This window comes from Oryza brachyantha, chromosome 3, assembly GCF_000231095.2.
Source record: "Oryza brachyantha chromosome 3, ObraRS2, whole genome shotgun sequence".
Lineage (NCBI taxonomy): Eukaryota > Viridiplantae > Streptophyta > Magnoliopsida > Poales > Poaceae > Oryza > Oryza brachyantha.
The window spans coordinates 8,459,008-8,475,925 of NC_023165.2; the positions used below are offsets into that span (position 1 = coordinate 8,459,008).

The 16,918-nt window shown below is 44.9% G+C and overlaps 2 protein-coding genes across 2 annotated transcripts; both read left to right on the forward strand.

Moving 5' to 3' along the window:
- The first annotated feature begins 637 nt into the window (after positions 1 to 637).
- On the forward strand, positions 638 to 6,608 carry LOC102703849. Its single transcript, XM_006649832.3, has 5 exons — positions 638 to 1,003; positions 2,088 to 2,175; positions 2,296 to 3,780; positions 4,646 to 4,835; positions 5,477 to 6,608. The coding sequence occupies exons 2-5, from the start codon at positions 2,161 to 2,163 to the stop codon at positions 6,064 to 6,066; spliced, it is 2,280 nt and encodes a 759-aa protein (XP_006649895.1). The 5' UTR covers positions 638 to 1,003; positions 2,088 to 2,160; the 3' UTR covers positions 6,067 to 6,608.
- Positions 6,609 to 11,927: 5,319 nt separating this feature from the next.
- LOC102714085 (probable glucuronosyltransferase Os03g0287800) lies at positions 11,928 to 16,140 on the forward strand. The gene is made up of 3 exons (XM_040522459.1): positions 11,928 to 12,795; positions 14,409 to 14,664; positions 15,643 to 16,140. The coding sequence occupies exons 1-3, from the start codon at positions 12,149 to 12,151 to the stop codon at positions 15,787 to 15,789; spliced, it is 1,050 nt and encodes a 349-aa protein (XP_040378393.1). The 5' UTR covers positions 11,928 to 12,148; the 3' UTR covers positions 15,790 to 16,140.
- The last annotated feature ends 778 nt before the right edge of the window (positions 16,141 to 16,918 follow it).

Below are 16,918 nucleotides of genomic sequence, written 5' to 3' on the forward strand. Positions count from 1 at the left end.
AGTTCAGGATCAGTTTACTTTTAAAACCGAATATTTAAAGTGTATTTAATAAAAAAACAACTCGAGTGCTTCCATGTTACTCCCAGCACGGGGTGCACTCCCGGTGTGCGCACAGCGAGATTCCCTCCCTCTCCTTGCACAGCAGTTACGGTACAGCACATCGCGTAGCACGCAGGGGAGCGCGGGTACTAGCACTACCAGCACCCGAATTGCTACGTCCACGCGCCGGTCCAGCGTGCCCGTGACGTGGATCCACCTCAGTGGCTCAGACCGCTCGGGCCCGCAGCTCAGTGCCTTGTCGTACAGATCTGTGTACGTTTCTGGGTGAGCAGAGCGGAGCGATGCGGACTCACCCACATTTAATCAGTTCATCTAACGCCGCCAATTAATTCCTCATCCGGCAGCAAAGTACTCTCGCCTGCAAAGAACCCGCACCACGCGAGATGCCCCCCTCCGTCTAACAGGATGACACGTGGGTCCCAGATGATTCCTGGCCCACATGTCGGCGACGGGCTACGCGCATCAGGTTACCGCCGGGTGTGCCGCGTAGCAGTTAGCATGGAGGTCCGTCCCAATGACCCAAACCGTTGCTGTGCTCTGTGCTCGTCTCTTTCTTCATCCTCCGAACAGTGTGCAGTGAGAGAGAGAGAGAGAGAGAAAGGGGCGGAGAAAAGTTTGAGGAGAGAAAGGCTGCGATTTCTGAAGGCGGAGGAGCTCCGGCGCGCGCGCCCCGCACCGCATTGCATTTGCCCTGTCCGCGCTCCTCGCCTCCGCGCGGCCGCCGGTGCGTGTTCGGTGTTCACGCCGAGGGAAACCGCCTTGAATCTCGCCAGCCGGTGTCTTGGCGGCGGCGGCGGCGGCGGCGGCGGTTTGGTTTCTGTGTGGTTTTTGGTTCTGTCTATTTCAGCTGGGAGAAAATCCCCGGTGCTAGCTGCAGCTGGCTCCTCTGCTGGCTGGCGCTGGTTCAAAGGAGGTTCAGGCTTCAGATCAGGACGCGGTGGAGGTGACAGCTCTCTCCCTTTGGCTCTTGGCTACTAGTTGGTTTGTGTGCGTGTAGGTTTGCTTAGTTTAATCCTGTTCTACGTGGTGAGTTTCGCTAGTGGAGTAGTGTACACATCATTACTCACTTTCTTTCTTTCTGTTGAAAAGGCTCTCTGATGCTGCACTTTATACTCTCTTTTTGGACTGCTATACATATGTACGTACGGATGAAATGTGTCCTTTTGATGCACCTTGCTGGAGTGTGCGCTACAATGCCGTAGCTGGGTTTATGTGTATCTTGAGGAGCTTGTTGGAGTATGTGGAATAGTGTCTCGAACTTTGCTGTTATGCCATAACATTTTTTTTTCTGTTCTGCTAGTACTGCTTTAATTGACTGGATTTAGGCAAGAAAGTGGCGTTGTATTTGGAGATCTAGTGCACTCTATGTTCTTGTCCAATTTGCAGTGTTAATGTGCGAGTCACCCCTTTCCCTTCCCTCTCCACCAACCAAGGATGCACAAAACCATATTTGTGGACACCAGGGTTCAACCTTGGTGGGTGGAATAATCCTTTTCATTTAGCACACTCATTGTCAGGATCACTTTCGTTAAATGCTATTAGGCACCTCTTGATGTGTCTGCACTTGCTATCAAGATTATACAGGACGGATTCCTGGAGGCTATTAGTAGTGGGAGTCGCAATCTATCCTTGTTGGCGTCATCACACACAGTTCATAATAGCAAATACACCAGATGGCTTGCTGCATGATTTATACTTTTGGTGTTATGTTAATCAGCCTGCTCTTGTGTTCATCACTTCATCCTAACCAGCAATCCAGCAGCTGTTGGATCTGGTTTTTTTTTCCTCTCAACTTCCTCAGCCTGTTCCACATTACGTTGATAGCTCGAGCCCGACCTCTGGCCCCTGCATTACAAGTGCAGGCTAGGTCAATTAATATTTATTATTATTGGAAAGTGGATGATATTGTACTAAATCACGTACTTTGAGTGGCGCTGTGTTGATTTTCTCTCTCCTGCACATTCATTAGTTGGCTTTCCTTGACATAGAATAATCATAATTTACAAATGTTCTGTGAATATATGTAGGCAGAAAGCTCTTCACCTGAGATGATGTAGCAGCCCTTCATCTCAACTGGTTCTCTATACATTAATCTTGAAGATGGAACAGATTTCAGTGAGTTAATTCCTTCTTTTCATTGTATTTCTCTTTAAATCAGTTACCTGGTGACCAAAAGTCAAGATTCAAGATTGAGAAATATGTTTCCTTATTCTTTGTTTTGGGTAACTTCTGTAGCTTGGGCATCGGTACAAGGAGTGCAGGCCACGAAGAAATAACAGTTCTCCAACTAAAATACTTGTTGGGAAGGATCTATTGAAGGAATTGGAGCACAGGAGATCATCACCTAGTGTGATTGCAAAATTGATGGGGATTGATGTATTGCCACCTGCTTATGTGACCCGAAATCGGCACCAAGAATTCAAGGATGTCTTTGAAGTGTCAGAGGAACCACAGGAGGTTATCACAAAAGAGAGGTCCCATCATTTCCCTAAAGGATTGCCAAGCTTGAAGCGAAGCGCATTAAGGTTAAAAAGGCTTATGCCATCGAAGTCTCCATATGGCGATGAAACATTTGATAACAATGTAGTGTGCCGAGATGGCTTTGATCACTTGAACTCGCTAGAGATAAACAATCCTTTGTTTGAGAAGCGCCCCCACGATGTGAATTATTCCTCAAAGCATCAATATGAGAAAGATACTGCAAGTAGTTTCAGGAAATACCCTGTTGGTTTAGGTAATACTTCACTTAAAGATATTAGAAACCCATCAAGAGAAAGGCATGGAGATTTCAACAGCATTGTTGTTTTGGAGCCAGGCTTAGGGGAATTCCAAGATTCAGGGAAAGCCTTTTCCACACCAGACCCCTCTCACGCCAATAAGAACCTCAGGAGAGAGATGAAGCAGGCTGAGTTTTCTATGGTGAACAGAGAGAGGGTTTCACCAAATATCTTAGATACTGAGGATTTTAATGTGTCCAGTATAAAGGGAGAAAGATACTTAACTAGCAATGCAGTAGATTCACTGTTAAAGGAACAGGAGTCATCATTTGATCATTATAACACACTGGATACGAGTAGTACTGGATCATTTCAGAAGTGTGTCAGTGGTGAAGTTAACTCCAGACAAAGCAATAGGTCATCATCAAATAGCTTCCCCAGGAAAAACCGTCAGAAGTATGCAGAAGGCAGCGTTGGTTCAAAAACTCTTGCAGAGATGTTTGCCTTATCTGATTCGGAGAGACTAAAGAGAGATTCGGACTCACTCACACAGATTCGACACAATAAAGTTAACCGGGGTAACAGCAATGGCAAGGAAGGATGTTTTATAGTTTTGCCGAAGCATGCACCTCGATTACATCCTCACAGTTCGTTGGAGAAGAATTCCCCTCACAGTAATTTTTGCTCAAATACATCAGTTACTTACAACAGTGGTCAGTCTCACTTTGACTCTTTCTGGGATAGACCAAGACTGCAACAAATTGGAAGCCCCAGCCAAGATAACTTGAGGAATGCTTGTGTGAAACATCAGACCTTGGAGCAACAGAGATCTGCTTCCCCTTCTCATGATAACAGAAACCATTCGCGACGTTTAACTGACAAATTTTCAACTTTTGATTGCATAAATGAGAAAATATTGTTCACAACAGATGAGGACTTAGTAAAAAAATCTGCTGAAAATGTACATTCTTCATTTGGATCACGATTATCTGAGGAAGAAAAGGTCAGTAGGTCCTTACATTGTGCAGTCATCCAAACCAGAAACAGAGTTATGTGACATACATACTGTCATGATATTTTGTTTATTTCGAATGAAGATGAAACTTCTTGATGATGCAATTGTCTACTACTCCCTCCATTTAAAAATATAGCATGTATTTTGTTTCGTTAGGACAAGAGTTTGACCAAAGATTACTCCATTAGGATATTATTTTTATGATACAATTGATATTATTAGATTTATATTTGAAAGTATTTTCGTATGATTATACTTTAGTGTTACTTAAGTGATCTATTAATGGAGCAATCTTTGATCAAACCCTTGTCCTAATGAAATAAAATACACCATATATTTTGAAATGGAGGGAATATAAAGTTAAGAAACTTAAACATTCGTTTGCATTAAAGAATATTTCAATTACTGTTCCTGAATCATATTTTTATTTTATGATTTTTGTTTAATATAGAATGTTTATTTCTTATATTTTTCAAAGCATTAAGCATTTGACAAAGTACTCTACAGTACGGTGGACCCAGTTATAGGTATTGCTCGTTTACTTTTTCGGTAATGGAAATAAGTCCAGACTCTGCATTGCTCTTTTCCTCATTGTTTTCCTTTGAAAGTAGTTCGTATTTGTTTAGCCTTTTCTTGATTGCAGGCGTGTAATGTTTGTATGGTAGAGTATTTGGTTTGTGTAGGGTACTAGAATGCCTTACTTTGCCTTCATTTTCTCCAATACACCAACACTACTGGGAGTTAATCAGTTTCCATTTGTTCACAACTTTGGAACCTTGAAAATGTTTTATGTTGGCATACTAGATTCATTAGGTCCTGGTGTATCACTTACACAAGTTCTCCATTTCCATAGGTTTCAGCATCGCCTTTCAACTGCTGTGACTTTGAATCGATAAGTATTTCTGATCGTACTTATGCGGCAAAGTCTCGTAAAAGCTTGAAAGAGGTTGAGCAACCAAGCCCAGTGTCCATTCTTCAGCCTCCGACTGATGAAGACAGTTGTTGTTCTGGATACTTCAAGAATGACTTGCAAGACATGCCTAGTAAGTGAGACAAACTGATCCCATTTGGAACATAGGAGCATTCTGTTTTTTATGCAGCAATTTACTTGCTACAAAGAAATCTGTCCTGCATTGCGAGCTACTGTAACAATGCAGAAGCTGATAAAAATATTTATGAACTCAAGCTAAACCATCACTATATCACCTGGCCTGAGCATCATGTGCAATTAACATATGCTAAAAAGGCATTTGCTGTCTAGTAAACATGACTAGTTAACTAAGTAATGGCCAGTTTCTTTTGTAGACTAAGACTTTTAGTTTGAATTTTTAATTATCCAATTGATTTTTCAACTCGCTATGAAATGTTTATTGCCTTCAATCAATGAACTTTCAGAGTACTAAACTGATAGTTGAGTTATAAGTTTGAATCAAAGCTTTCAAAGTTCATGTTTATGTTTCAAAATTTTAAGTTGAAAATTTCACAAGGAAATGGTCAGTGCTTGATAACTTTGAACGTTCACTGTACAGCACGCCCCTTCAATAAACATTTTAAAAGAGTGTATCTGGACCTGCCAAAGCCAAAGAAATGCAGCACTTGATGTGAAAAAATAATCAAATTGAGTCTATTTGAGAAACTCCTTGCATTATGCTTTAAATATTTGAAACTTCTGTTTTGATCTCAGATGTCGAGAAACTAGTAGATGACTGTGAGCTCCGATATGAACAAGAAGTGTCCTTGTCAAGTGATGATGACAGTGGTTCTTCTTACCAGTCTCTGGTAGCGTTTCAGGTTGAGGAGGAAAGGGATTTCTCGTATCTCCTTGACATACTTATAAGCTCTGGTATGGTAGTCACTGACTCGCAGCTCTTGTGCAAGTCATGGCACTTGCCTGGTTTCCCTGTTGGTCCTTATGTCTTCGACAGGCTTGAGAGGAAGTACAACAAGATCTCTACATGGCCGAGACCAGAAAGGAGGCTTCTGTTTGATCTTGCAAATTCTGTTCTTTCTGAGATCCTTGCACCATGCAAGTCCAGGAGACTGTTCTGTCCTGTGTTGGGTCCTGAAGGACCTGTTGAGGTGGTATGGCAAACAATGGTCAGGCAGCAGCAGGAGCTTGTAGTAGGACACCCTGATGACAAAGTTCTTGATCCAGAATGGCTGGAAGTTGGTGAGGACATCAATATGGTGGGAAAGCAGATAGCCAAGATGTTACATGGTGATCTCTTGGATGAAATCATATTGGAGTTCCTTACAGGATGTGTCGCTTCATGAGGAAACTTAATTTCAACTTTGTGCTATTCATGAATACTAACAGTTACTCGTTGCAATGTCAAGCCATGGTTTTGCCTGAAGAAACTTGAACCACATTGTGCGGTGCCTGTAACAGCGTGTCAAGTGCACATATGTTGCCCTTTCCTGGTCCATGATAGAGGCTCTGGCTCTGTTTAACGTTTCATTACACTTGGGGGCATATACAGGCCAAAAAGATTGTCTAAAAGGACAAGAAGATGTGTGTACAATGTGTAGAAATGTGATCTTCCAGGATATCTTTGCTTGTTGTCGGGGTTTCAAACTGTTCAAAAATCTTAAGGCAAATGTGCAGCTCATGAGTAAACTAACATCTGAAGTCTGTAATTTGTTCAGTATGTAACCTTGCATTAGCAAAATATTTAAACAGGAGAATAGGTAAAGACCTGACGTGTTTTTCCTCTTTTTGTACCCATTTTTTGGGGTGCTTTGTTCTCATGATTGATGTACTTACGGCAATTCAAAGCAAAACATTGGTTTTGTGTAAAAGCAACAACACAATACAAAAGCACATGAATTTGCTAGTAATAATCAATTTATAAATCCTGTGCCGTAGCTAGGTTACACTAATGTGTCACATGATGCGAATTATGCCTTTACCTCTATAAGCCCCCCCTGCGTGCTGTGTAACTTCACATATGTTTGTCTAGTTACTGTTGTATATCTTGTCCAATATTTAGTTGTGGAGTAATTAGGAGTATTTTAAAAGTTGTATTCTCTTATTGAGAATTACATAACTATTGTTTGCCTGTCATTGTCAATTTGTTGCGAGTTATATGCGGAATGCTGCTTGTTTTGATGTGCAATCAATACTTTAGTTGTGATGTTGTCAGCTGATGCTGAGGGCTTTTTTATTGTGATCTACAAATTTAATTTCAGTGATCACTCCCAACTGCAGCATTACGACTTTCCTCTATTTGATCCACTAATAATATTTTCTCCTAGTCCACTTACAAATTAGATAGAAACTTTTAAGTGAACATCTAACTAAACAGAATTGGGCAAATGGAAATACAACTTTCTGATAGTCCAGTATTGCATTATTCAGTTGTTACAGGAGACAGTGCTACATCAATTTGTTCAACGACCTATCTTTATCTTCTACAAATATAGTACTATAATCATTTATTTTCCTAAAGACCTCTTCAAGTGTCCCTGTATTTTTTTAGAGCATCATACGTGTGTGGAATAAACAAGGCCAAAACTTTGGACCAAAACCGCAACAAATTTATCAATAGCATCGCCCACAAACAACAGTTCAGTGATAACCCCCAGAGAAACCAGTAGGTAAAACGTAGCGTGCGTGCAGGTGCGGCACCTAACGACGCTTACGCTAATTGCGACCATTTGCCACGGCATAGTGCGGACAAAACAAATCACAAAATTGATGGCCCAACGACGCTGCTCCAAGTCCCTCGCAGCTGTTGACATCACATCACCATGCAAAGGTTAAGATGCTCGAATAGATCGACCGCTTTGTGTGAGAGTGCGATAACGTGCGATTGTTGGGGTATTTCATAAAAAAAATCAAGTGGTATTGTAAATGAAAAATAGTTTATAAATAAAAATTTTATATACGTATTTTTAATCATTTAAAAGCTAATGCTAGAAAATAAACTTTAGTAAAAAAACTCAAAATCAACTTAAAACTTAAAATTAAAATTTTTAATTTTAGCTTATAAAAATATAGGTATAAGAAAAATATATGAGTGGATCTCGCTGATCACCAAACTAATCAAAATGAGCGTTCAATTTCCTTCCGCAAAATGCCAACAATCTCAAGAGAAAAATTTTCGCAAGGGGACAAGTGTCACACGTGACACGTACATAAACCGCTGTATTTGCCGTGTGATCTGCGAGAATTATGCAGTAATCGGCTCGCGTGTGCCCGTACTGGCGTGGCATGGCTGTCTGGTTGGCTGCAAAGCCGATTAGCTTAGACGAAACCGCTAGTTTAATCCCGAAACCCGGGCATCATTTGCGTGCGCCTAAACCGGCTAATTAAACTCGCGGCGGCGTCGGTGCATTGCGCCAGGCCAATGCATACATACTCCCTCTTATTCGAATAAGAGCGTATAGTCAAAAATTAAAGATAAAAAATAAAAAATTAGTTTATTTTAAGACGGAGAGAGTATATACGTGCACGGAAGCAAGCAACCAGCTCGCACGAAACCTCATAAACAACAGCTAGATTACACACGGACATGTACATACATGTGCATACATACACAAACACGCGTTGCGAGTTGCATGCGATCCGAGAGAACAAAAAAAAAGGGGTTTCGCCGTCGTTGGGGTCTTTGAGAAAAAAACGAAACCACAAGTCAAATTATATGAGTATATATGATAGTGTTGTCCTGATCTGATCTATCTCTTCCGCTGCTGCTGCTGCTGGCGACCGACAGAATAGAAGAGAAAAGCTCCTTTTTCTTTTTTCTTTTCTTATTTTTTTTCAGCGAGCGAAGCTGCGAAAGGAACGTTTCTCTTAACGTGTGTTGCATGGCCAGACGGCCGGTTGATGCGAACTGTTTCCCTTTTCAATTTTCTTCTTCTCTATAATTTTGGGGCAGATGAAAAAAAAAAGGACGAACTGGTTGGTGCATCCCATGTGCTTATACGAATTGACCTCACACGGGTCGCAGCCCGGTGGGTCCCAGCTACAGTCGCCTGAATCCTAAACATGCTTAGGTAGGCCGTATGAATGAACGAATGAACTCAACCCGTGGAAATTAATTATATGTTTTTTTTTATTTGTTCGTTCGCTCGGTTCTTTTCTTGCGGCTCTTTTTGGGTGAAAAGTGTCTGTTTAGGTGATGGGTTCCATCCTAACCAATTACTTGCTTCGTTTCCAAGACACAGCAAATGAAGCATCGGGTGAGTGGTATAGCTATTGACCTAGTATGAGTTATTGAGGGACAAGAACCGGTGTTCGTTCCAGCCTGATGATACACAGACCCACCAAATAAAAGTGGTGTAGTCCTTTTATCCCAAAATACAGAGGGGGTGATTGCATATTTATAAAGAAAAAATAATTTATGAATAAAACTATTATATACATGTTCTAAGCGACCTAAAAATCAAGACAGAAAAATAAACTACGTTAAAAACCCTAATATAAACCCTAAATTTAACATTAAAGTTTAAATTTTGATTTACAAGCATAAATAAAAGTCAAAAGATAATGATAAGACGATTCTTTATGTTTTAAAGCTTTTTACTGGGAGTAAAGAGATATGCATGGTAATAATTGATTGAGATTAGAAAATAGTTAGATAAATTAAATAAGAGTTGGTTGAGATGAGTTAGCCATATTTTTTTTATAAGAATTGCTAGATCACATTTGGTCAAAAATTGGGACCAAAATCTTGCAAATTTCGAACCTTACATCTGCTCCATGATTCGTGCTTTGACAACCGGCTCCTTCTCATCTAGCTCCATCGGGTGATGGTGGAGTTAGGTTTAGGTTTTTAGGCTAACTAAAGAACGGAATCTCGTAGAAACAAGATATATTATAAGCTAGATGCGTAGGTGATTCACTTTTGTACAAGAGGGGTTGTCCGACTTGATATAAAGAAGGAAGCGAAATCTAAAGCGTAGTACGATTGTTTAGGGAGGATTAGGTGAAATGTCTTATCATGGTTTTCTTGCTGAGGTATCGTGGTGATCCATTGGAACATGGTAACATTCTGTGGAGCCATGTCTCGTGGGTAAAGTTGTACACCTCTGATTAGAGTAAAACTATTCAAATAGCGGTGCCCGCGGTTATGAGGCGAACTAACAGATTCACTGGGATTAGTCAAACCTTTAATAACCTGATGAACTTAGAATCTGTTGGACCCTGTTGCAATGTAGTGTAACGTTGGTCATTAGTTCGGGCATGTCGCAACGTGGTTTAACGTTGGACAAAGGATTAACCCTGTCCAATATGATGTAACGTTGGACAGTGGTTTGGGTCTGTTGCAACATGGTGTAACATTGGATATTAGATGATTATTTTAAATGTTTACTTCTTTTTATTCATTTTTATTTTATCTAATGTATTGCTAAATACTATCGCTTTGTGCAAATTAATCTTAACCTATTCTTGATACCAACAAGTGCATTTATTATTCTTACTTTCCCGGGTGTTACTTGTTGAGTACGGTGATTTATACTTAGCCATGTTTAATTTTTCCCCACCAGAGCACGTGTCAGAGCCTGAGTCAGAAGGTGCTAGTTCGTAAGGGTGAGATGAGGTTCAGTCCGCCGTCGAGAATGCATGTGTTGTGGAGCCATCATAGCCAAGCTAAAGATTAGTTAGAGTTTTAGTTTGTTTCTTTTCCGCTGCAGTTCGATATATAATTGTTTTTATTTGTTTTTAAGTCATAAAATTGTGTATTCAAGTTGTCATAGTGTGTACTCGGGCTGATATGTTTTGATATGGATGGAATACTTTTGTGTTCTTTTACATAGCTTATTCTTATTTTTTTATTAGTTTTTATGTACTCACTTCACGAATTATTGAACGGTGTATTTTTTATAAAAATTGTTCTATATAGAAATTTATCATTATTATTTTGCCTTTTTAAGTAATTTTTTTAACTTTACAGTGATTAATTTTATCGTTTATATCATTAAATAAATATAAAAATCAGATAATATTTTATCTTTTAGGAAAAAACATACCCTTATAATAAGATTCAGTGCCAGATTAATCTTGTTACGGTAAACACCAAGTTTATACATGAGGGAAGTCTTGAGTCTTAAACGGGTGAAAACGAAGAGTAAAGAAGACACGCTAGACCGATCCTGCTATTCCTGTCGCGCTAAATTAAGCACGAGATTCATCAGCCAGAAATACTCTTAACTTTCACCCCCGAATATAACCCGCACGTGCGGCTTAAACCGAGACCGCCTGACAGGGGGCCACCCAGGAGGAGTCGGTGGCTGCAAAACCACCCCTCTCTCGAACGCCACACCACGACAGATCGAGTGCACGTACTACGCACGCCGTGTTCGAACGCTCTGATCTTCTGACGCCGTGGTAGGCATGCAGGTTCGGGCTTCGGCGGCGGCGGCGGCGGCGTTCCTCGGGCCAGCTGCCCAGCGCGATCTCAGCCCCCCCGGTGTCGTGTTGCTCCCCCGGAATTGAATAGCGCGAGTGGGTGGAGGTGACGCGCGCGTACGTGCGCCAACGCCACCACCAGTCCACCACCAACTGGAACCCATCACCGCCGCGCAGGAGAAAGACCGAGCGCTCGCATGTAACCCAACGCGCAACCACCCTAGCGGGAGAGGCCTTTCTCGATTCTACCACTACCCTCCATGGCCCAAGCGGAAACCTCCCGGCCGGCGGCAGCAGAGCAGACACAGGCCGAGAAAACGAACTGTTACTGAATCTGTGCACCGCGCAGCGATCGATCCCGACGTTTTTGTGCTCGGTGGAGCACTCCGGGGAGAGAGGGGAGCACTCGGTGTACCCCACTATCCATTCAACCGTGCCACCAGGAACACCACGCGGCGAACCCACCGCGACGAACGGCACACCACGTACTGACATATACAGATATAGCAGTACATATACGACATTCTACCGCAACCGCTGTTTTGCTTACACGATACTGATACAAAGTACTCCAGGCATGCAGTCGATCGTGTGCGCGAGTCATTAGCGCGAGCGCCACCTAATGATTGCTGCGTCCCGGGAAAAGAGGGGCAAAAGCGAGTACAGTAGTACGTGACAACCAACGGGGTTGAGCCAGGACTCAGGTGGCGCCTTCCGCTCTCTCGCCTCGCGTCGCGCCGCTCCTCCTACTAGTAGCAGTAGCTCCTTGGCTCGCCACCTCCCGCCCTTTTTAAACCCACCATCACTGCCAATTTCGCCTCCCCACCACCACCACCACCACGGCCACGGCCACGGCCACGCGAGCGGCGAGAGCGTTCAGGTAGCTGAGCTAGCTAGCTCGCTACGGCACGGCGCGAAGCGAGACGCCGCGCCACGCGTTGTTCCTGGGAGGAGTGCAAGCAGGGAGGCGCCGGAGCTAGGGGGGAGGCGGTGTTTCGGGAGATGGGGTCGTCCACGGACCACGGCGGGAGGGCCAAGAAGGGGTCGGGGTCGCAGCTGTGGAAGAAGGCGCTGCTGCATTCCAGCCTGTGCTTCGTCATGGGCTTCTTCACGGGGTTCGCGCCGTCGTCCGTGTCGGACTGGACGTCGGCGGCCGTCGCGGCGGGAGGGGTCGGGAGCAGCCACGTGGTGAGGGCGCTGCACGCGGCGGCGGGCGGGGCCGTCAACCGGAGCCTGCTGGCGCAGGACGCGGGCGTGGCCGCGGTGGACGCCGGACCGCAGCCGCTGCTGGTGGTGGTCACGACGACGGAGTCGACGCCCCCGGCGGCCGGGCAGCGCGCGGCGGCGCTGACGAGGATGGCGCACACGCTGCGGCTGGTGCCGGCGCCGCTTCTGTGGGTGGTGGTGGAGGCCGCCTCTGACATGCCGGCCACCACGCAGCTGCTTCGCACCACGGGGCTCATGTACCGCCACCTGACGTACAAGGACAACTTCACCGCCGCCGACGCCGCCGCGGGCAAGGAGCGCCACCACCAGCGCAACGTCGCGCTCGGCCACATCGAGCACCACCGCCTCGCCGGCGTCGTCCTCTTCGCCGCCCTTGGCGACACGTTCGACCTCCGCTTCTTCGACCAGCTCCGGCAGATCAGGTACCCATCCAAACCTCCTCGAAGTTCTTGCATTCAGAACCCCTCGCGTGCCACATCTTACCAAAGGAAGAAAAAAAAAAGGCCCTCCCAATCTTTCGCCTACTTAAACAATGCAAAGCTTTCATCTTTAATCATCTCTCCTGATGCAAGCAAGAAGCACACCACACTAGCCAGTAAACAACGCTATCGCCCAAAGCACACAAGCGAGGCTAGTTGCAAGCAACTTTGTCAGGTTACCCCGGCAGCTACAGCTCACGCACCGCCTGGTAGCCGCTGCGCAGCGCTAGTTTAATCGGCGAGGAGAATCCGAGCCATGTGCGGCGGTCGCGTCGCTCTGATGGTTCTTTTTATCTTTCCATTTCCATTCTTTTTATCGTGCCTTATGCCCTGGCCGGATCTTGGGGACGAAAGGCAAGCAGGCAGGCATGCTGGAACAGCAGCAGTTCTCTGCTTCGGTTTCTTGCAGCCATCCATTTTTTTTCGATGTTTTTTTTACTGATACAACTGACTGCCGCTGCTGCTACTATCATCATGCATGTTTGTCCTGGCAGCCAATAGCATTAAGTTGTTGTGGCTGTGTTTAGCGTAGGAGATGTCCAAATGTGTCGGCAGAAATGATTGGCACCTCTCAACTAACGGAGCGGGATGCCGTCGCGCTGTGTTTCTCTAGGAGACTAGGACACCGAGCAAAATCGATGCGTGGTCGGTCGCTGGCTCCATGAGCCGTACTGCAGATTGGGCTCGTCAGCTCGTGCCGTTGCCGACTTGATCACGAGTTCAACAGCGAGCGTGGGCGAGGCGATCTGTGCAAAGTTGCGGCCGTTGCATGAGCCGCAGGGCGAATCTGCGCGCTGGTTCTTGGTTCAGTTTGCTGGGAGGAAAAAAAGGGAAGGCGGTTTCAGTAGGCGCGCGCACGGGGCTCTTGCTGCTGCATGGCTAGCTGTGGCACTCGCGCATATATACATCGCCAGTGATTTTCAGCGGATTGTGTTTGGCTCGTGATGGGCTAGTTTCATCAACCAATTCGGCGCTCTAGATCGTGTTAGGTCCGTTTGGCTCCTGATAGGGTCGTTTCATCAACCGATTTGGTGTTCTTGAAGATTGCTCAGTTAGTGGTATCCTTTCAAGAGGAAGTTTAGGTGAGTTTGCGCTAGCATCAACCACCAGGTAGCATTGAGGCCAGAAAATTGCCATCCTAGCTTCATCCGTAAGTTCTCAAGGAATCACAAATTTCACAATTGTAACACTGCACAAACACTGAATATTTTTTCTATCTGTGCCACCACATGCTAGCTAGGTGCTATCATGCTTAGCCAGTTAGTGCCCTTTCACCTATTGACTATTGTGTTCAGCTTGTGTTAGCTACTTTCTTCAAAGTGCAGCTCATTCGAAACCAAATCATCATAACAATTGGACACTCCATTCCGCGACATTCTAGTCTGCAGGGCCTGCGTTACCGTGACGGCAACGTGACATCGACAGTCGCACGCTCTCGAGTTGACGGCATTTTAGCCGCGTGTCGGCCCTGATCCACGCTGTTATTTCTATACAAGGACCACTAGCTCCGTCCTAACCCCGGGGAATTAACCACTGATTCATTTTTTTTTACACAGAACATTCGGCGCGTGGCCGGTGGCAATGATGTCCCAGAACGAGAGGAAGGTGGTCGTCCATGGCCCGGCGTGCAGCTCCTCCAGCGTCGCCGGCTGGTTCGCCATGGACCTCAGCAACGCCACCTCCCCCGGCGCCGGCGCCGGCGAGGCGAGGCCGCTCGAGCTGGACGTCCACGGCTTCGCGTTCAACAGCTCTGTGCTCTGGGACCCCGAGCGGTGGGGCCGGTACCCGACCTCCGAGCCCGACAAGTCCCAGGTCAGTTCCACCCGTCGTCACCTTCCCACCATGCACACCAAACCACGCCATCAATCACGCAAGCTTTTACTACTACGTACTGCGTGTTACCGCTCGGTGATCCGCCGGCGTCGCCACTCGCCGACGACGCGGCGGCACCGCCAGAAGCGGCAGGAATTCACCGGGCCTTTTTCGCGTGGCAGAGGCAAGGCAATCTGTGTCGCGGTGGTGTTTGTTTTGGGTCAGATTGAATGAGTCATTTCCGCCACGAAAGCGGCGTCTCGCCGTGTGTCGGTTTGCGCGTTCGCTCGCGTCTGTGCCGCTCGCGCATGTGGTACAGGTAGGGGACGGAAACGGCCGTGTCTCATGGCCCATCTGTCCCCAACTTTTTCTTCCCCGCCCCGGGTCAAATCCTTGTCACCTGTCACAACTCAACCTGGTTTTTTTTTCTGCATTAAAAAGATCACACACTTGCTAATGGCTGAATGCAAGTGCCGCTAGGTGATCATCTCAGCAACAGAGAAGTTTTTTTTTATTTTATTCGTCTCTTGGTACGCTGCATCTGCGGCAGTCGACAAAAGAACGGATCGAATCTGCAGCGGCGTTTTGCAAATGCGTGATCGTGGATTTAGTGTGATCTGGTGCTGATTTGGTGGGAGGAGGCCCCATGGCTGAGTAGGATTGTGTACGGCCGTGATGAAGTCCAGTGCAAGGCAAAGCCCGAGTTGGTGGTTAGCAGTAGTGGTGCAGTACAATGGCCCTTGTTTTTAATTAAAAAAAACGGAGTTTCTTTTAGGTGTACAATCGATTGTTCATCTTACGGTTGAACCTTACCACTAAAGCACTCCTTTCGTTATGAGATCAATCATACAAAGTTGTTAGGGCATCTTTCTCTGCAGCGTTCATTGCTTCCTCTGGTGCCAAAATCTTGAAACTAGGTGTTGTGTTGCATGCTGAACCATTTGTCCTAACACGTTTTAGTGTCATTTGTTTTATCAGGACTCGGTGAAGTTCGTACAGCAAGTAGTCCTGGAAGATTATAGCAAAGTGAGGGGCATTCCTTCAGATTGTTCAGAGGTCATGGTGTGGCATGTCAACACGACGCCGGTGCCTTCTTCGCAACCGTCTCCTCAGAACAAGAGGTGATAGCAGGATAAGTTGTAGAAGAGACTGGACGAGCCGAATCAGAAGAGGGTGTACATTGTACATGCATGGTTATACCGGGAAGCTGCTGATTTCCTACTAGCTGCAAAGAAGAAAAAATTTTGGTTTTCTTTCCCGGGGATTGGATTAATCTGTCTCCCATGGGCAATATCATCATAATGTACATTTTTTTTTACTATTCTTTCAAAATTGTGATATATGTATAATCTCTTTTTTTTTCTCCAAGAAGGTTTAGGTGATTACACAACACCCCTCAGGAGTGTCTTTCGAGAGAGACACTAAAATGAATAGTTAAAAATCCACTTACAATGAAAAAGAAGCGTGCTTTCTGCTGTTGTTTCCTCTTGAGAAGTTACCATTTGCCAACCATGTTACAAAGGAAAATCCTTGTACTTGGGACAATTGTACAAACATGCTTTAGAAACACACAAATCCACAAGGCTGTGTTCTAGGTGGTCCCTGGACATATTCATTAAGAGCAAGGGTCTTGAGTACGTTCACTGTAGTTGGGCCGTCGCAATCGTGCGCAGAATTAAATTAGGCCTGAATTTCTTCAGGCTATGAAATGCAGTGGAGTAGATAACACCTTTCGGAAAAAGGCAAAGCCTCGAACAGTCTATCAGCAATTATCTACCCAAGCTTGCACCCCTGAAGCGACCTGGCGATCAATTTCAGAGTCAGCCGTGTCAGTACGTGGTGCTGTAGGGTTTCCTGTGATAATCTGCAGGTGTTTTTGAGGCCAATCATATCCTAGCCACTCCTCCTTTTTGCCACTGCCAGCACGATGGTCTCCTAGTAACTTTATTTTTTGATTTCTATGTACATTGCTTTGATCATTCGTTTTATTTGAAAAATTTATAAAAAACTTAAAAAAATAGTCACGCATAAAATATTATTTATATTTTATTATCTAATAATAATAAAAATATTAATCGTAAAAAATTTTTAAGTAAAACAAACATTGTATCTAAAACTAAAAAACGACTTTATTTTGGGATGGAAGAAGTACGAGCCTGCTGCTTCCCTTTTCGATCTGCAGTAACAAGCTGATACGAGCATGTGCATCGGTGCATGGTCATGTCAGGACTATGCGCGACAGGAAACTGAACGA